The following is a 15,237-nucleotide window of genomic DNA, read 5'->3' as shown; positions in this document are numbered from 1 at the left end:
GAAAACTTTTTTTAAATGAAATTAATTTGTTTTAATTTAAAACTGAACATTGACATTTTTGTTATAATTTACATAATAGAGTAGTAGAAATTACTATTTAACATATGGCAACTTTGTTTTTCCTCCAAAATGGCCGGTGTTGTTTTTGTTATGTTAAATGCATTCTTGTTTTCTTGGCCATCATTTAAGTTTTCTGTGGCCCTATTAAAGTATTGAAGAGTCGTCGAGTCAAATTCAAGTTCATTCCTTCGTACCTGCTGCTGTTCTGGTTCATCGGAGTTGTGTTCGTTCCTTCGTGAATCGCGAAGAAACTTTCTGTTATGTTCACAAGTGATCTGAGTTTTCTCAATGTGCAAATGCTTTTTTAGTGTTGTTGAAAACTTTGCGAAAAGACGCTTTTGGTGTATAATATTATGTGTGTTCATAAATAAAGTAAAATTATTAAATTCAAAAGTTTTTGTTTACTTATTTGCATTTCCATGTGCAATGTAGAATTTTTTCAAATCCATTGTTTTGAAAATAATACAATACGTACACCATAAAGATAAATATTTTCAAAATAATGGATTTGAAAAAATTCTACATTGTACATCATAAAAACAATAATTCTTTGAAGGTTATGAGGGCCTATGTGTGCGTGAACTGTGTGTATGTGTGCGTGGACTTTATGTATGTATGTGTGCGTGTACTATGTATGTATGTGAGAGTTACGTACGTAGGTTAAGTACAGGGAATTTAACACCAGGCTGTCAATTTGTAGGCTCAAAAATTTGACAGAGAGGGTTCTCTATTTCCTATGTATTACTTTTCTCTATGGTGTCACAGACTAAAGACTAGGAAGGTGTTGCCATTTTCCACAACTCATCATCAATCAATACTAGCAGTCGTTCTATCTCTTTCTCACTCGCCTTTTTTGTGTTTTTTTTTGTATCGGAGTATTGATCGTTGAGCTCAGTTGAGCTCACTCAGTTGAGATAAAGGTGGGTTTTGATGTTAATATAAGACAACACATTAGAAAAATTCACCTTACCAATCAAATTGTTTTGAAATAAAGCATTACAGTAGTACTAAATTTGGTGAATAATTTTCAACCTCCGTACCTGCGGAACCACTTCGTCCATGGTTAATACTGATTTAATCCTTAAAAAAAAACATACGGGTCGAATTGAGAACCTCCTCCTTTTTTGAAGTCGGTTGAAAACAGGCAAAATACAAAACAAAAGGAAGGGGGTTCTACAGAATCGTCTAAAAATTAATATTGTAATGTTTTCGAAATTCGAGTTCATTTAATACTACTTTTCTTTGCTACAATGTTATTATTTTAAAAAAATCTGCCATAGACAATGTGAGCCGACTGTCAAAAGTGGTCAAAAGTGTCAAATTTTGACAGCCGGCAAAATGGCGAATGTGGCGAACCGGAAGTAAACTTGAACTAAATCGTCGTTGGAAAAAAAAAAGCGCGGGAAACGTCAAGCTAGGCGGTTGTCTCAATTTTTGCTTTTGCGATTTTTATAAATTATCTAGTAAATAGAGATCAGTTAAGTCGTGGAGTGTAGTATATTTATGTTTATCTTTCTATTTATTTATTAGTTAGTGATTTTGGCAGTGCTCTGGTAAGTTTTTACCTCTTTCTCTGGTTACATGAACGACCCAGACGAACCTGGGGGCTCCGTCCCCCAGGTTTCGTACAATGTCACTATAGCTAATAATTATTCAGCATTAGATACTGAAAGTTCATGCACGGATGGCTCCGAACATTCTCAAAATAAATCCAAACGTTTAAAACGGGCCTCTGTACCTAAGTATTGTAAACACTGTAATAAAAAGAGGAGACGTCATCATAAAAGCTCTACAGTTCCTTCACTTGACTCATGTGAATGTCACTCGGAATCTCATTCCGAAGTAATAATTCAGTCAAAACAACAACCAAACAAATTCAATGATACTACTGCTAAAAACTCTGTGCCAGTGTCAAACTCACCAAACTCACTTGATGTTGATTTTGAGAACAATAATTCCAATTCTCAGCGGCTACCAATTGGCAGAAATCTTTACCAGGCATCTGATGTTTCTCCTTATGTCATACACATACAAAAAGAAGAGATAACTTCCAATCAAAGTACCTCAATTCACCCGGTTACTCTTGGTTTGTTTTTGAAAAAACATGGTTTTAAAAACATAATAAATGGCAGTTTAAAACGTATTGGCAGAAATCGTGCAGCTATTTCCTTTTGTAATTATGAGGATGCCAATTCATTCTTAAGTAGTACTGTCTTGTCCAACAATCGCTATAAAGCATTTATTCCAACATCAAATGTTACTCGCATGGGAGTAGTGAGGGGCATTCCAGCCAACTGGACTGATGAGGAAGTCATACAGAATATTACAGTCCCTATAGGTTGTGGCAACATTCTTAAAGTAAGGAGATTGAAAAGGAAAACTATTGGAAAAGACACAGTTGAATACATACCTATAGAGACTGTAGTTCTCACATTTGATGGACAAGTACTTCCAAAGAGAGTATTTATGTGTTACAATTCTCTGCCTGTGGACTTATACATTTTCCCCACTATACAATGTTACAAATGCTGCAAATATGGTCACATTAAGTCACAGTGTAGATCTCTTCCCAAATGTTTTAAATGTGGTCATGACCACTCGGGTGACAGCTGTTCAGTTGATGAAGAGTTTGTTAAATGTTGTCTGTGTACAGGTTCTCACTTTGCGACCAGCAAAAAATGTCCTGAGTTTTCCCGTCAAAAACAAATTAAAGAGACTATGGCTAAGAATTGTATTTCTTATTCTGAGGCTTTAAAATTACACCCTCCTCTTGGTAAGTCTTATGCTGATGCTTTGACAACAGTAGCCCCAGTGAACACAAATAGACCAGTTTTGAAAAATACATCTGATAGTATTCCCAGCAGGAGTTCATATAAAAAAACAGTATTTCTTAAGCCTAGATCCCCTCCAGTAATTAGTCCTGGATATGATAAGGCCTCTCATGATGCTCTTATTAAAGATTTCAACATAAACTTTCCTTCATCCGGCACTGCTTATAAGGATTCAAGTAAAGACTCTTTACTATCTGATATTATGTCTGTTAAAGAACTTATTATCACACTTATTAATTCATTGTCTCATTATAATTCAAACTTCACACCGACCAACGCTGCCTCATCCCAAAACTCTGTAAGTAATAAAAATAATAATTTGCATGATAGTACTTTTAATAGTAATTTTATAAATAATAATGAATTCAGTGGTAATTCAGTGGAATTGCCGCAGTATTTACAGTAAAAAATCAGATTTGTTTCATTTAATTAATAAATATGACCCCTTAGCCATTTCTCTCCAAGAGACTTGGCTTAAATCTAGTAGTTGTTTTAAGGTAGCAGGCTATGCCTGCATTAGAGAGGACCGTCTAGATGGCTATGGTGGTGTTGCACTGCTGATCAAGCATTCTTGGCCTTTCAAACACATTCCCATTCCTATTCATAATGATGATTATTCCATTATAGCAGTTTCTGTAAACGGCATTTGTTTTGTTTCTATTTATATTCCACATCCATCCTCTATTATATATGATGAAATTTTACTCAGTATTTTACCTTCCCTTCCAAAACCCATTTTAATAATGGGAGATTTCAACGCCCAGCATGCTTCTTGGGGTAGTTCTTCCTCTAATTATTACGGTTCAAGAATCTTAGATTTTTTAGATGTGAATAACTTATGTTTACTAAACTCCGGGGAACCTACACGTCGCACTGCTAGTTCTGAAGGATTCAGCGCTCCTGATCTATCCATATGTTCTCCTTCCTTAGCGTCATCTTTAACTTGGCACGTACTTAGTTCTTCATATGGCAGTGATCATTATCCTTTATTTATTACTTTACCATTTTCTGACAAATCAATCCCAATCCGTCCCCCTCGATTGAAGTACCAATTGATTAATGCTGATTGGAAACTTTTTAAAGAAAAAGTGGAGGAAAGATTAGAGTCACTTCCTTCCTTACAATTAGACAATCATAGCAATTGTGCTAATACCTTCACTCAAGTTTTAATTGATGTGGCGGACAATATTTTTCCTGTTAAAAAAAATAGTAGTAGATATATTCCTCCTCCCCCATGGTGGGATGAAGAATGCGCTGAAGCTATTAAAAAAAGAAAATTAGCGGAACGTGCGTACAGAGCATTTTCCTCTTCCGAAAACTTAGAAATTTTGTCTCAACTTATAAACAGCACCCGTAAGTTATTTAAACAAAAAAAATGGGAAGGATGGAAGACATTTTGCACTTCGATATCACCAGACGTTTCCCCATCTGAGGTATGGAAAAATATACGGAGATTTAGATCTTGTTTCCGAGAGAGTACTCCCTCGTTCATAGATAAATCAATTGTTGATAGCTTTCTAGACAAATTAGCGCCTCCTTCTGTGCCTCCTATAGATATAGTATATCATGAATTAAACTATCCTATTTGCACTGAAAACCTTACAGATTTAAATGCTCCATTTACTTTTTCTGAATTAAAAGGCATTTTGTCGTACGTGAAAGATTCGGCTCCTGGTATTGATGGTGTTCCTTATTCTTTTTTCATTAATTTAAGCGATTCTTGTCTTTCATATTTTCTATCAATAATTAATTCCATCATGATTAACGGTAATATTCCTCCATCATGGAAATCTCAAGAGGTAATACCAATCCTCAAACCGAACTCTCCTGTAGGTAACTCCACTTCGTATCGGCCTATTGCTTTATCATCTGTTCTTCTCAAAATTGCAGAGCATTTAGTTAAAAACAGATTAGAATGGTATTTAGAAAGCAAAGGTATATTAGCTACCAGTCAATTTGGTTTTAGAAAAGGGAAGAGTACTATGGATAGTTTAGGAATTTTTACTACAGATATTCGCTTAGCCTTTACTAATAATCAATGTCTCCTCGCTGCCTTTCTCGATATCACAGCCGCTTACGATGGTGTTAATTTATCTATTCTTAAAAATAAACTTTTAAAGCTACAGGTTCCGATTACCCTAATCAATTTCATTATTAGTATGTTATCAGAAAGATCTATTCACGTTACTACTCAAGATTCAACAGTCCTGACCCGAGTTCTTTGGAGAGGATTACCTCAGGGGTCTGTTTTAAGCCCATTGTTGTATAACGTATATACGTACGACCTTGAATCTATTTTTATTAATAAAATTAATATTCTACAGTATGCTGATGACCTTCTTTTGTACGTTTCCGGTTATTCAGTAAGCGAATTATGTCATTGCTTAACGGCAGCTCTAAGTTCCCTTAAAATCTGGTTAGATAATAACTGTCTATCATTATCGGTCCCAAAAAGTTCTGTGGTTCTTTTTAGTAGAATGCGGATGCCACCTCCTGTTTTTGTTTACTATGATAATATTACTATCCAGGCTTGTAAGGAAGCAAAGTTTTTAGGAATAATTTTAGATGACAAACTATCAGGGGTTCCTCATTGTTATTATGTCACGGCCAAATGTGAGCGTTTATTAAATATTTTGCGCTGCCTCTCAGGGGTCTGGTGGGGTGCTCACCCTTCCTCGCTAAAACTTCTCTATAACGCTATAATACGTAGTGTTCTTGATTATGGAGCTTACTTCTTAGAACCTTGCAATCTAGTCGGTCTGAAAAAAATGGACAGCATCCAATCAAAGGCTCTCCGTATTATTTCTGGTACTATGAAATCTAGCCCCATTAATACTTTACAGGTTGAATGCACTGATCCTCCTCTTAGACTGCGCCGTCAATTCTTATCAGACAAATTTTTATTTAGAGTTTTACAATATTCAAATCACCCTCTATTTTTAAAATTACAACTTTTATCTGATTCTATTGGTACATCTCCTTACTGGGCTCATAAAAACCTTCCCTGTTTAGTTTTAAGTTACCGTAAATTTATATCTTTTCAAGCTCCGACTTACAGAACTCCAAAATTTCCCATATTTTCTGCTACTTTTGAGTCGTTAGTTCTTTCTCCTGAAATAATATATGATTTAGATATCCCTAAAAATTCACTTGACGCTAAATATAAATTTAACTTCATTATTGAAGATAATTGGGCCGATTGGCATCATATATATGGCGATGCATCCAAACACTCCAACGATGGTGTGGTCGGAGTAGGGCTTTTCCATCATCAGTATGGTATTCATGAAAAGGTCAGATTACCTCCTGAAACATCAGTTTTCACCGGGGAGTGCTGTGGAATTTATAAAGCCATAGAATATGTCCAAATTATGAAACTGAAAAAAACAGTAATTTTCGTAGATTCTAAGAGCGCTTTACAAGCCTTAGAAAAATTTCCTTTTAAATGCAATATTCAATACCCAATTGTAATTAAATGCAGAGAGTTGCTTCATAAATGTTCTACTTTGGGGTACAAAATAATCTTCGCCTGGATTCCGAGTCATAGCCATATTTTCGGTAATGAAAAGGCTGATAAATTTGCCAATGAAGCTGTTGTGAATGGTGATATGATTAGTTATAAAAATTACTGTCATGACCTTTTGTCCCTCCCTAAGTCCTACTTGCGTGAATCATGGGAATTGGATTGGGCGCACACTAGTGCAACTAAAGGAAAATGGTACAAGATCATTCAACCAACCATTCCTTTAAAACCATGGTTTTTTAAAATGAAACTGGGAAAGGTCTCTACCTCTAATATTATCCGTATGAGAATTGGCCATGCCTGTATACCTACGCATCTTTTTAGACTTAAAATTGTGAATTCTGATTTGTGTGAGTGTGGTACTGGCACAGGTGACTTAAATCATCTGTTTTTCATTTGTCCGTTACATGACCGATCCTCTTTCATCGAATCCCTTATATCCTTACGAGTACCATTCCCAACTTCCATAGCCTGCCTCCTTAATATGCATTCTATTGATATTTATAATACCCTATCTGTTTATATGAGTAATAATAACATAAAAATTTAATCTACCTAATATTTTGTTTTCTCCTTAACTTTCCTGATCCTTTGCAACCTTTTTTTTTCCGTTCTCCATTTTTACTTTCCTATACGTTTCCCTAACTTTACCTTACCTCGTCGTGGCTGACGCACAAGCCGTGCATGCCATCATAGAAAAAAAAAAAAAAAAAAAAAAAAATCGTCGTTTCACAATTCTATATTTTTCACAAATAAAAATTGTTTCTGAACCCAATTTCTAATATACTTTAAACTCAGTGTACTATTAACTCATCAGTGATTCAGTTTAAAATACTAGGATTAAGTTTAAGTGTTCAAATTTTGGATTCCAGTTTGTAAGTAATAATTACCTATATTGTCAGCATTCTTTCGAATTTTACCGGCAGTTTCTATTTGTACGCATTAGGTGAAACAGCTTTTTTTCTGCCTTTATACAGACCAGCTGCATCATGTCCAATCAAGAAGAAACTTTACCTGAAGGTTGGGAGGCGCGCAAAAGCCGGAGCACAGGTTATTATTTTAACTTTAGATACTATATGAAAAGCTTTTTCTGCGAGTTAGAGTAACCATTTTTATTTCATGTTGGTTTTCTAGGCTTGACGTACTTTCTGAATAAGCATACTAAAAAGTCTCAGTGGGATAAGCCAGACGGCCCGGCTCCGCTCGTGGATGATCCGGAAGATGATGATTCGGCTCCGAAAGAAGTCCGGTGCAGCCATATTTTGGTGAAGCACGTTGGAAGCCGTCGCCCTTCTTCGTGGCGTGAGCAAGAAATCACACGCTCAATTTATCAGGCAATGGACCTTATCAGAGGTAGGTTTCTAACATAATTATGCTCTGTATTTACTCAACTCAGCGAATGAATAATCCCAACTAATATTATAAATGCGAAAGTAACTCTGTCTGTCTGTCTGTTACGCTTTCCCGCTTAAACCTCGCAACCGATTTTGATGAAATTTGGCATAGAGATAGTTTGAGTCCCGGGAAAGAACATAGGATAGTTTTTATCCCGGTTTTTGAAACAGGGACGCGCGCGATAAAGTTTTTCTGTGACAGACAAAATTCCACGCGGGCGAAGCCGCGGGCGGAAAGCTAGTATTTGTAATAATTCTTTCCTGGATACTATTATCCGAGCCTCTTCAAGTTGAGAGTTAATAGGCAGTAAATACCTACTTTGTTCTGCATAAAAAAAATATCTTAGCAACTTATAGAGTTTGTGTGTTATAATTCTCGTTAGTCATATAGATAGATATTTCTATAAAATATCTATCCATATTCAATAAATAAATTAAGTAATTTCACTTCCTCTATTTTATTCTGTACAACTCTTTCCAGCGGTTTATGCAATCCTAGCTAGGTCAATTTAGTCCCATGCTTTGAGGTTATTAATTCCATGACCTTCTTCCTATATTTGTTATTGTATTATAATGATCAAGCATTCCCTGATATTAATTTTCATAATATCGAACCAATTACATGTGCTATTTACATTTCTCTTATAACATTTGTTGCATTGCATTATTAAACCAGCTATGCCAGCGACTTCATACTTGTGAAAATAGTTCTTTTGCAATAATACTGTGAATCCTCAATCTTGTGATAAAATTGATAGCCAAGCAAACCATAAATAAGGGTCAAAAACTTAACTAATATGTAAGGGAAATTCAGGAATCTTATAAAATAATAAGTAAGGTTGTAAATGCCAGAAACTTAGGAATTTTTATGATTAAATAAGTCAAATCAATTTGGTTTTATAACAAGGGTTGAAAACATCCTATTGTGTTCATTACAGATTATCGCCAGAAAATCGTGAACAAGGAAGCCACCTTCGAAGAATTGGCCAGGGAGTTCTCCGACTGTTCGTCTGCCAAACGTGATGGTGATTTGGGTTTCTTCAAAAGAGGGCAAATGCAGAAACCATTTGAGGATGAAGCTTTTTCTCTGAAAGTTGGACAGCTAAGCCATCCCACAGAAACTCAATCTGGAGTTCACATCATACTTAGAACTGCTTAGACAGCAGCCTTAAAGTTTTTCTGTATGGTTCTATAATATCCCATATAGTTTTGCGAGCCATTCAGAAAATAATATACAATGTGTGTTTACTCAATTAGATGACCTTGCATAAAATATAATTACCATTAAAACCACATCACCATCTCCACCTTATATTGTAAGCCTTTGCCAAGCGAAAGTGAAGTTTATATATTATTGATTAATATAAATTGTATAATTAATTAATGTGTCATCAACATAGATTGCCATGGTTCACATAATTTCCGTGTAAGAATAAGTCTTTAATTCGGCAGGTAATTAGTTGCTGTCCCTTTGATGGGTAATTCAGATTATTTACATTCATCCATTGGGCATTGGATAACTTTACAATGTTTATTACCTACGACCTACAAAATTCTTTCATTTGTCAATAGAATATTAAAAATTAAATAAAATATAAATGTAGTTGAAACCTGCACATCATGAATAAATAAACTAAATTTTAAGTCACCTTGTCAGAAAGGTATTCAATCAGAGTTGTTTTTGTGTTTTGCATTTCTCATTTGAGATAAAGCCGTGCCCCGACTGCGTAAACAAGGTCGCAAAATAGTCTGCTTTTCATTTATTCATACATTGCTTATGCATTCAGTAAGACGTTTAATATTTTAGTGGGGCAAGATCTCATTCATACCAATAACAAAAAGTAATCGAGAAATAGGGGTGACATGGAAGTCTACTATAATGGGCGTATAATGCGAAATTAAATGTCTTTTAATCAGTTTATCTCTTAGCGAAAAACAAGTACAAAATTGATCCTGATCTTACATCCAATGAAGTTTTTCCTAATGCAAAGTTAATGCCAAGCTGTAAAAAATATTGACTATATTAACTCATGGTTTTTCATTGTTTATGTATGTACGTACGTACAAAAAAACTTATATTTGGAATGGTACTGTGGTGTTTAATATAATAAAAATCTTGAATCTTACAGATAACACTATGATTTTTGTTTGCTCATTGTTTCTCTTCAATAATGGTCTATGAATGTTAAAATCTAATTCCATTTACTTACATTATTAACCGACATAGCTTGCAGAATTGCTAAAATCAAGTGGCAGTGGGCGGGGCACATAGCTCGTAGAGACGATGGCCGTTGGGGCAGGAAAGTTCTCGAGTGGCGACCACGGGCTGGAAGACGTAGCGTGGGCAGGCCTCCTACTAGGTGGACCGACGATCTGGTAAAGGTCGCGGGAAGAGCCTGGATGCGGGCAGCGCAGGACCGTTCATTGTGGAAAACCTTGGGGGAGGCCTTTGTCCTTTGTCCAGCAGTGGACGTCATTTGGCTGAAACGAAGACGAAGATTATGATGATGTAATGTGACGCCATCGGTTCAATAATACAGGATATATGGAAAGGTGGTTTGAGGAAACTTTCGGAAAATATAATCCATGCTTTTGAATTAAAAACATCTTAGAAAATGCAGCATTATTTTTCATATTAATTCATGTTGTGCATGATGTGGTACCATCACCCGAATTAGTGAAAAAAACGTGATCTAGTATACGAAGTAAGTGTTAGTCCTCACATCTCGAATTATGTTGTGTACTTATGGCGTGTTAGGGTTTACATTATTTTATTTTATTTAGGCAAGTGGCATTCTGTATTCTAAAGAAATTAAATTTATTAATTAATGAAAAGTAAACTTTTAATATTTCTCTGACGCATTGATTGGGGTTTTCAAAACCCTATTAAAATTGACTTGATCTAAGTTCATTCCTAATTCATAAAAGTGTTTTTCATACATATAATTATGTTTTTAATATTTATTTCTACGAAAATTAATAATATGCAGATGGTAGAGGTAACTTAAATATTATTACGTTCTTTAAGAAAATTTTTATGAACTTTTTTATTAAAACAATATTCAAAGGTAAACCATACCATACTTCGACCATGACTTGGACGGCATACCATTATGGTTAGATACACCTTTCTATATTGTTTTAGTATTCGGGCTTTTGACTTAAAATAAGTAGTTTGTAGATTTAATTGTATTAAATCCAAGTATCAATGAACATTAATGAAGTTGCCAAGTTGAAAAAATTGTTATATTTATGAAAGTTACAGTCTGATCATTATTCTAAAAGTGTTATTCGCGTTAGAAACAAAGTGTTTGGCCAATGCACAGTAAATTTGACTGGACTGCTCCTAATGAACCTAAATCCTTTTTTTTAACCGACTTCAAAAAAAAGGAGGAGGTTCTCAATTCAAGTTTAAGTTTTTTTTTACACGTTACATTCCAACTGAATTTAGATAACCATTGTTTTAGAATAATGAAAAGTTATGAGAGCAAACTAAATACTCAAAAATTGCTCTATGAAGTAAAAGACCTTACCCGGAGCCATAATTAAAATTATGTAGAATTACTGTATCCTATAGACAGAACATTGATTACAACATAATATTCAGTCCATGTCATAAAGTTATAATACATCAATGTATATTTCAACCGTTCTTATAAGATCGTGGTTTTGCTTAATACATTTTCATTATTGTGTAATTTTTGTTTTATTTTAATCTTTAGAAAAATTTACAGATCCATGCTTCATTAGATGTTCAAATGTCTGCCTATGCTTTCAAGTGCTTCTTCCAAAAAATAAAACTGTACAACCACGGTAGTAGAAGTCCATTGGTTAGCTTTTATTCGAACCATACTCTGGAATGAAGTCTCCCCTGGACGTGAGCGTAAACTGTCGTAGCGCCCCTGACTCACGACAGTGAATCCATAGGTATTTTATTTAATAATTTAAAAAATAACTAGGATTTGTTAGTGTTCTATAACGGAATACACCCCCTAATCTGCGATTTTATTACATACTAGCGGCCGCCCGCGACTTCGTTCGCGTGGATCCCGTTTTACCCCCTTCATCTATCTTACGCGGTTTAGATTTTTTCATACAAATGTTTTTTCCCGCTAACTCCCGTTCCCGTGGGAATTTTGCAATATCCTGTTGTAACTAAGCTTTAACCCTCGCTGTACGAGGTGGGGTGTGACACCCCAGTCCTTTAAAAATTACTAAGGTACCTGCATGCCAAATTTCAAGCGTCTAAATTGAGCGGTTTAGATTTTTCATACAAAAGGATTTTCCAGCGAAATCCCGTTCCCGTGGGAATTTCAGGAATTCCTTGTTGTAACTAAGCTTTAAGTTTACTAAGGTACCTACATGCCAAATTTCAAGCGTCTAACTTAAGCGGTTTAGATTTTTCATACAAAAGGATTTTCCCGCTAATTCCTGTTCCCGTGGGAATTCCTAAGTATACTATAACCTGCCCAGGAGTATGAAGAATAATTGTACCAAGTTTCGTTAAAATCCGTCGAGTAGTTTTTGTTTCTATAAGGAACATAAGGACGGACAGACAGACAGACAACAATTTTACTGATTGCATCTTGGCATCAGTATCGTTCACTAATCACCCCTGATAGTTATTTTATATTTCATGTACAGAATTGACCTCTACAGATTTATTATAAGTAAGTATAGATTACATTTTTCGCACTAAAATTGCTGAATCCCCATTCCTATTACCTATTACATGAAATTACTTATGTGGCACTGCACCTAGTGGCATTTTCTTTGTGGGCACAGCATCTAAATAAATATTAAGTAGGTAAATACTTAGATAGTGCGATAGGTAGGTACAATAACTTGGTATGTAGTTGGTAGATATACCTAGTACATCTAATCTGTGCATTGAAAACTTCCCTGACGTCAATAGGGGATCGCATCTAGATAAACTGGATAATTGAACGAGGGGAGTTAACTGCTAGCCTCGAGTGTCTACCACGGCCGCTCCAAGCTGGGACATCCGCCCTCAGATGGCTACGTAACATCGCATGCTTGATACTAGATAAACTATTGCAATCGATTTATGCACGCAAAGCCCATTTTCTACAATTACCCTAAGGGTAGGCACACATTATTACATGAGCACTCAACAATGCGGTAAGCAAGTAGAACCTATATGACTTTATGCCAAGCCAAACCAACGCGATCATACGCGAAAAATAAATGCATTGATCGCCATCGCACGCCTGCTGGTCGCGTTGGTTTGGCTGAACCTTAGTCTTACAGGTTCTACTTGCCTAACGCATTGTTGAGTGCTCATGTAATAATGTGTGCCTACGGGAAAATGACTAGCAATTTTACAGTGCAGCTAAATTATCATGAAGTAGGTACTAAGTGAGTCCGTGATTCTGAAATTGCTGATCTTACGGATTCGACAGCAGTTAGCTAAAAAGATTTACTTTTACATATTGCTTTTGGTTAAAATTACCTTAAATTCCATTATCCTACTAATATTATAAAACTGCGAAAGTTTTTATGGATGTCTGGATGTTAACATGTTTGTTACTCTTTCACGCAAAAACTACGGAACGGATTTTGACGAAACTTTACAGTAATATTGTTTATAACCCAGAATAACTGAAGCCGCGGGAAAAAGCTTGTTGATTCATAATTTTTTGTACAACTTGTATGTTTTTAAAATGGTCATAGGCGGGCATAGGGCTGTGTTACGTCTTGGCCGTGATGTGAAAAATGTGGGCGTTACTAATAGAATTATAGGCCAGTAGAATTAAACACAAAAATGAATCAAATCGGAAATAATTCCTAAAAAAGATGATTTTGCTTTAATGGCTTCATTATTTGCCCAAAGACTCCTAGGTTTTCGACTTCGACGGAGTTGTGCTTAAGTGGTGGGGGCCCCCGATAGGGGCGTTTTTTCGGTTTTCCGGTTATACCTACCGCGTAAAGGACTTACCCTATCGAAAAGTGGTCTTCATGACGGTTGAAGGGCACTTAATCCTGCATTAAATAAGACCAAATTCATATGTTTTGGACAAACCGTTGTTCTCGTGCTTATCTTCGACAAAGTAGAAAATGTACGTATAATTAATAGCCCTCTCTACGTCCAATAAGTATATAGCTCGTCACCCGCAGGCTCCCAAGCCTTGTAAAGGGCCGTCTTAACCAGCGTATCCCTGTCAAGTCTCGCGAGTTGGATTCGCCTATCCTTGTTCGTCCCAGCCGATCTTTAGCTACTTACGGTTGCTGCACCTCTTACTTGCACACTCCTGAACGACTCTGTGTTATCTACTATGGCTGCCCCTCTTCCTTGTATCCTCCTGTACGACTGCATTGCTTGTCCGTATGCCTGGTCAAAGGTTCTTAAGGAAGGAACTAATTACTTACTTAGCTCGAATATACGAGTATACCTAATCACCTCCAACTGCCAGAACAGAAAAGTAAGATTGTGGGTAAGATGATGCAATGGTAGCTAGCCAGGCGGACTTAGAACAAGCCCCACCACCAACCAAACCGAACAGAAAGATCCCCACTGGGGATCGATCCCAGTTGCCAAGCATCAGAGGGTGACAACAGTCGCGCAGATTATTAGGTACTCACTGGCGCATCTGCATGAAAAGGACGGTCATGAATATCATGATAGGGGGGGGGGGGATTGGTCTGCTCGGTCTGAAGTAGGTGATCTTATCAGTGAACCACAGAGTCTTTAGGAGAGCTGTTTTGAAAAATAAATTCTTGCTTACTTGTAGATACTTGATGTTGAATTATGTTACCTTGTGACTATTAGCTGCTATCAAATCACTGGCAAGTTTAAAGTCGGCAACCGTCAAGCAATTTGTCAATAAAGATAATTTGTTGAAGAACAATCTAGAGGTACGAGTAGCATGTGGGGGATGCCCCTCGCAACACAACATCCCGCTCTTATGGCCTCAGATTGTAACAACTAAAGTGCACTTATATACTTAGTTATGTACATACTAGTAAATATTTGCCTATTGTTTCTTTTTCTAAGACTAAAAATACAGTACCTATTGTGCGCGTTCGTAGGTAGGTACTTTTTCCTTATGGGTAGTGCTAGGTACCTACTTACTTTGGCTAAGTGGTGGAAACTTCTGCAGCGTCTGCGCCAGAGGTTGCTGGTTCAAAATCGCGCATCTACAATTTTTATATGTGTATAATAAAGTAAGTTAAATTACGTACAACCTAAAACCTGTTGTGGTGTAGGATTTTTCTACGTGAATTGAGTTCCGTCAACAGGACCTAAGTAGACCTGCTGATAAACAACTGTGACCGGGGTGGCACGGCCCAATGATAGTTGATAGTAGGTACTAAACTCATGCACGGCTATGAATCGCAACCCGCACTCGCAACTTTTATTGTTGTGACAAGAAACTAAGCAAACAGTAACATAAAAACATAGGTACCT

At 36.2% G+C, this 15,237-nt stretch overlaps 1 protein-coding gene across 3 annotated transcripts; it reads left to right on the top strand.

The window, feature by feature from the left end:
* The first annotated feature begins 7,133 nt into the window (after nucleotides 1-7,133).
* LOC135086696 (putative peptidyl-prolyl cis-trans isomerase dodo) lies at nucleotides 7,134-11,506 on the top strand. Of its 3 annotated transcripts, none has more exons than XM_063981471.1 (4): nucleotides 7,134-7,289; nucleotides 7,392-7,464; nucleotides 7,549-7,767; nucleotides 8,747-11,506. In XM_063981471.1, the coding sequence occupies exons 2-4, from the start codon at nucleotides 7,404-7,406 to the stop codon at nucleotides 8,965-8,967; spliced, it is 501 nt and encodes a 166-aa protein (XP_063837541.1). In that variant the 5' UTR covers nucleotides 7,134-7,289; nucleotides 7,392-7,403; the 3' UTR covers nucleotides 8,968-11,506. The 3 variants fall into 3 exon arrangements, with proteins under 3 accessions (XP_063837541.1, XP_063837542.1, XP_063837543.1); XM_063981472.1 differs by having other exon boundaries at nucleotides 7,370-7,464; XM_063981473.1 differs by having other exon boundaries at nucleotides 7,361-7,464.
* Nucleotides 11,507-15,237: the final 3,731 nt, after the last annotated feature.

This window comes from Ostrinia nubilalis, chromosome Z (genome assembly GCF_963855985.1).
Source record: "Ostrinia nubilalis chromosome Z, ilOstNubi1.1, whole genome shotgun sequence".
In the NCBI taxonomy this organism is placed as follows: Eukaryota; Metazoa; Arthropoda; class Insecta; order Lepidoptera; family Crambidae; genus Ostrinia; species Ostrinia nubilalis.
Note: the sequence above shows the minus strand (reverse complement) of the source record. Positions and strands in the feature narration are given on the sequence as shown.

What these genes read in the sequence shown, in the direction of transcription:
- LOC135086696 (XM_063981471.1), top strand. Translation starts at nt 7,404, where the DNA reads ATGTCCAATCAAGAAGAAACTTTACCTGAAGGTTGGGAGGCGCGCAAA. An exon ending in GCGCAAAAGCCGGAGCACAG is followed by an intron (nt 7,465 to 7,548) that starts GTTATTATTTTA and finishes TTGGTTTTCTAG; the next exon opens with GCTTGACGTACTTTCTGAAT. An exon ending in GGCAATGGACCTTATCAGAG is followed by an intron (nt 7,768 to 8,746) that starts GTAGGTTTCTAA and finishes TGTTCATTACAG; the next exon opens with ATTATCGCCAGAAAATCGTG.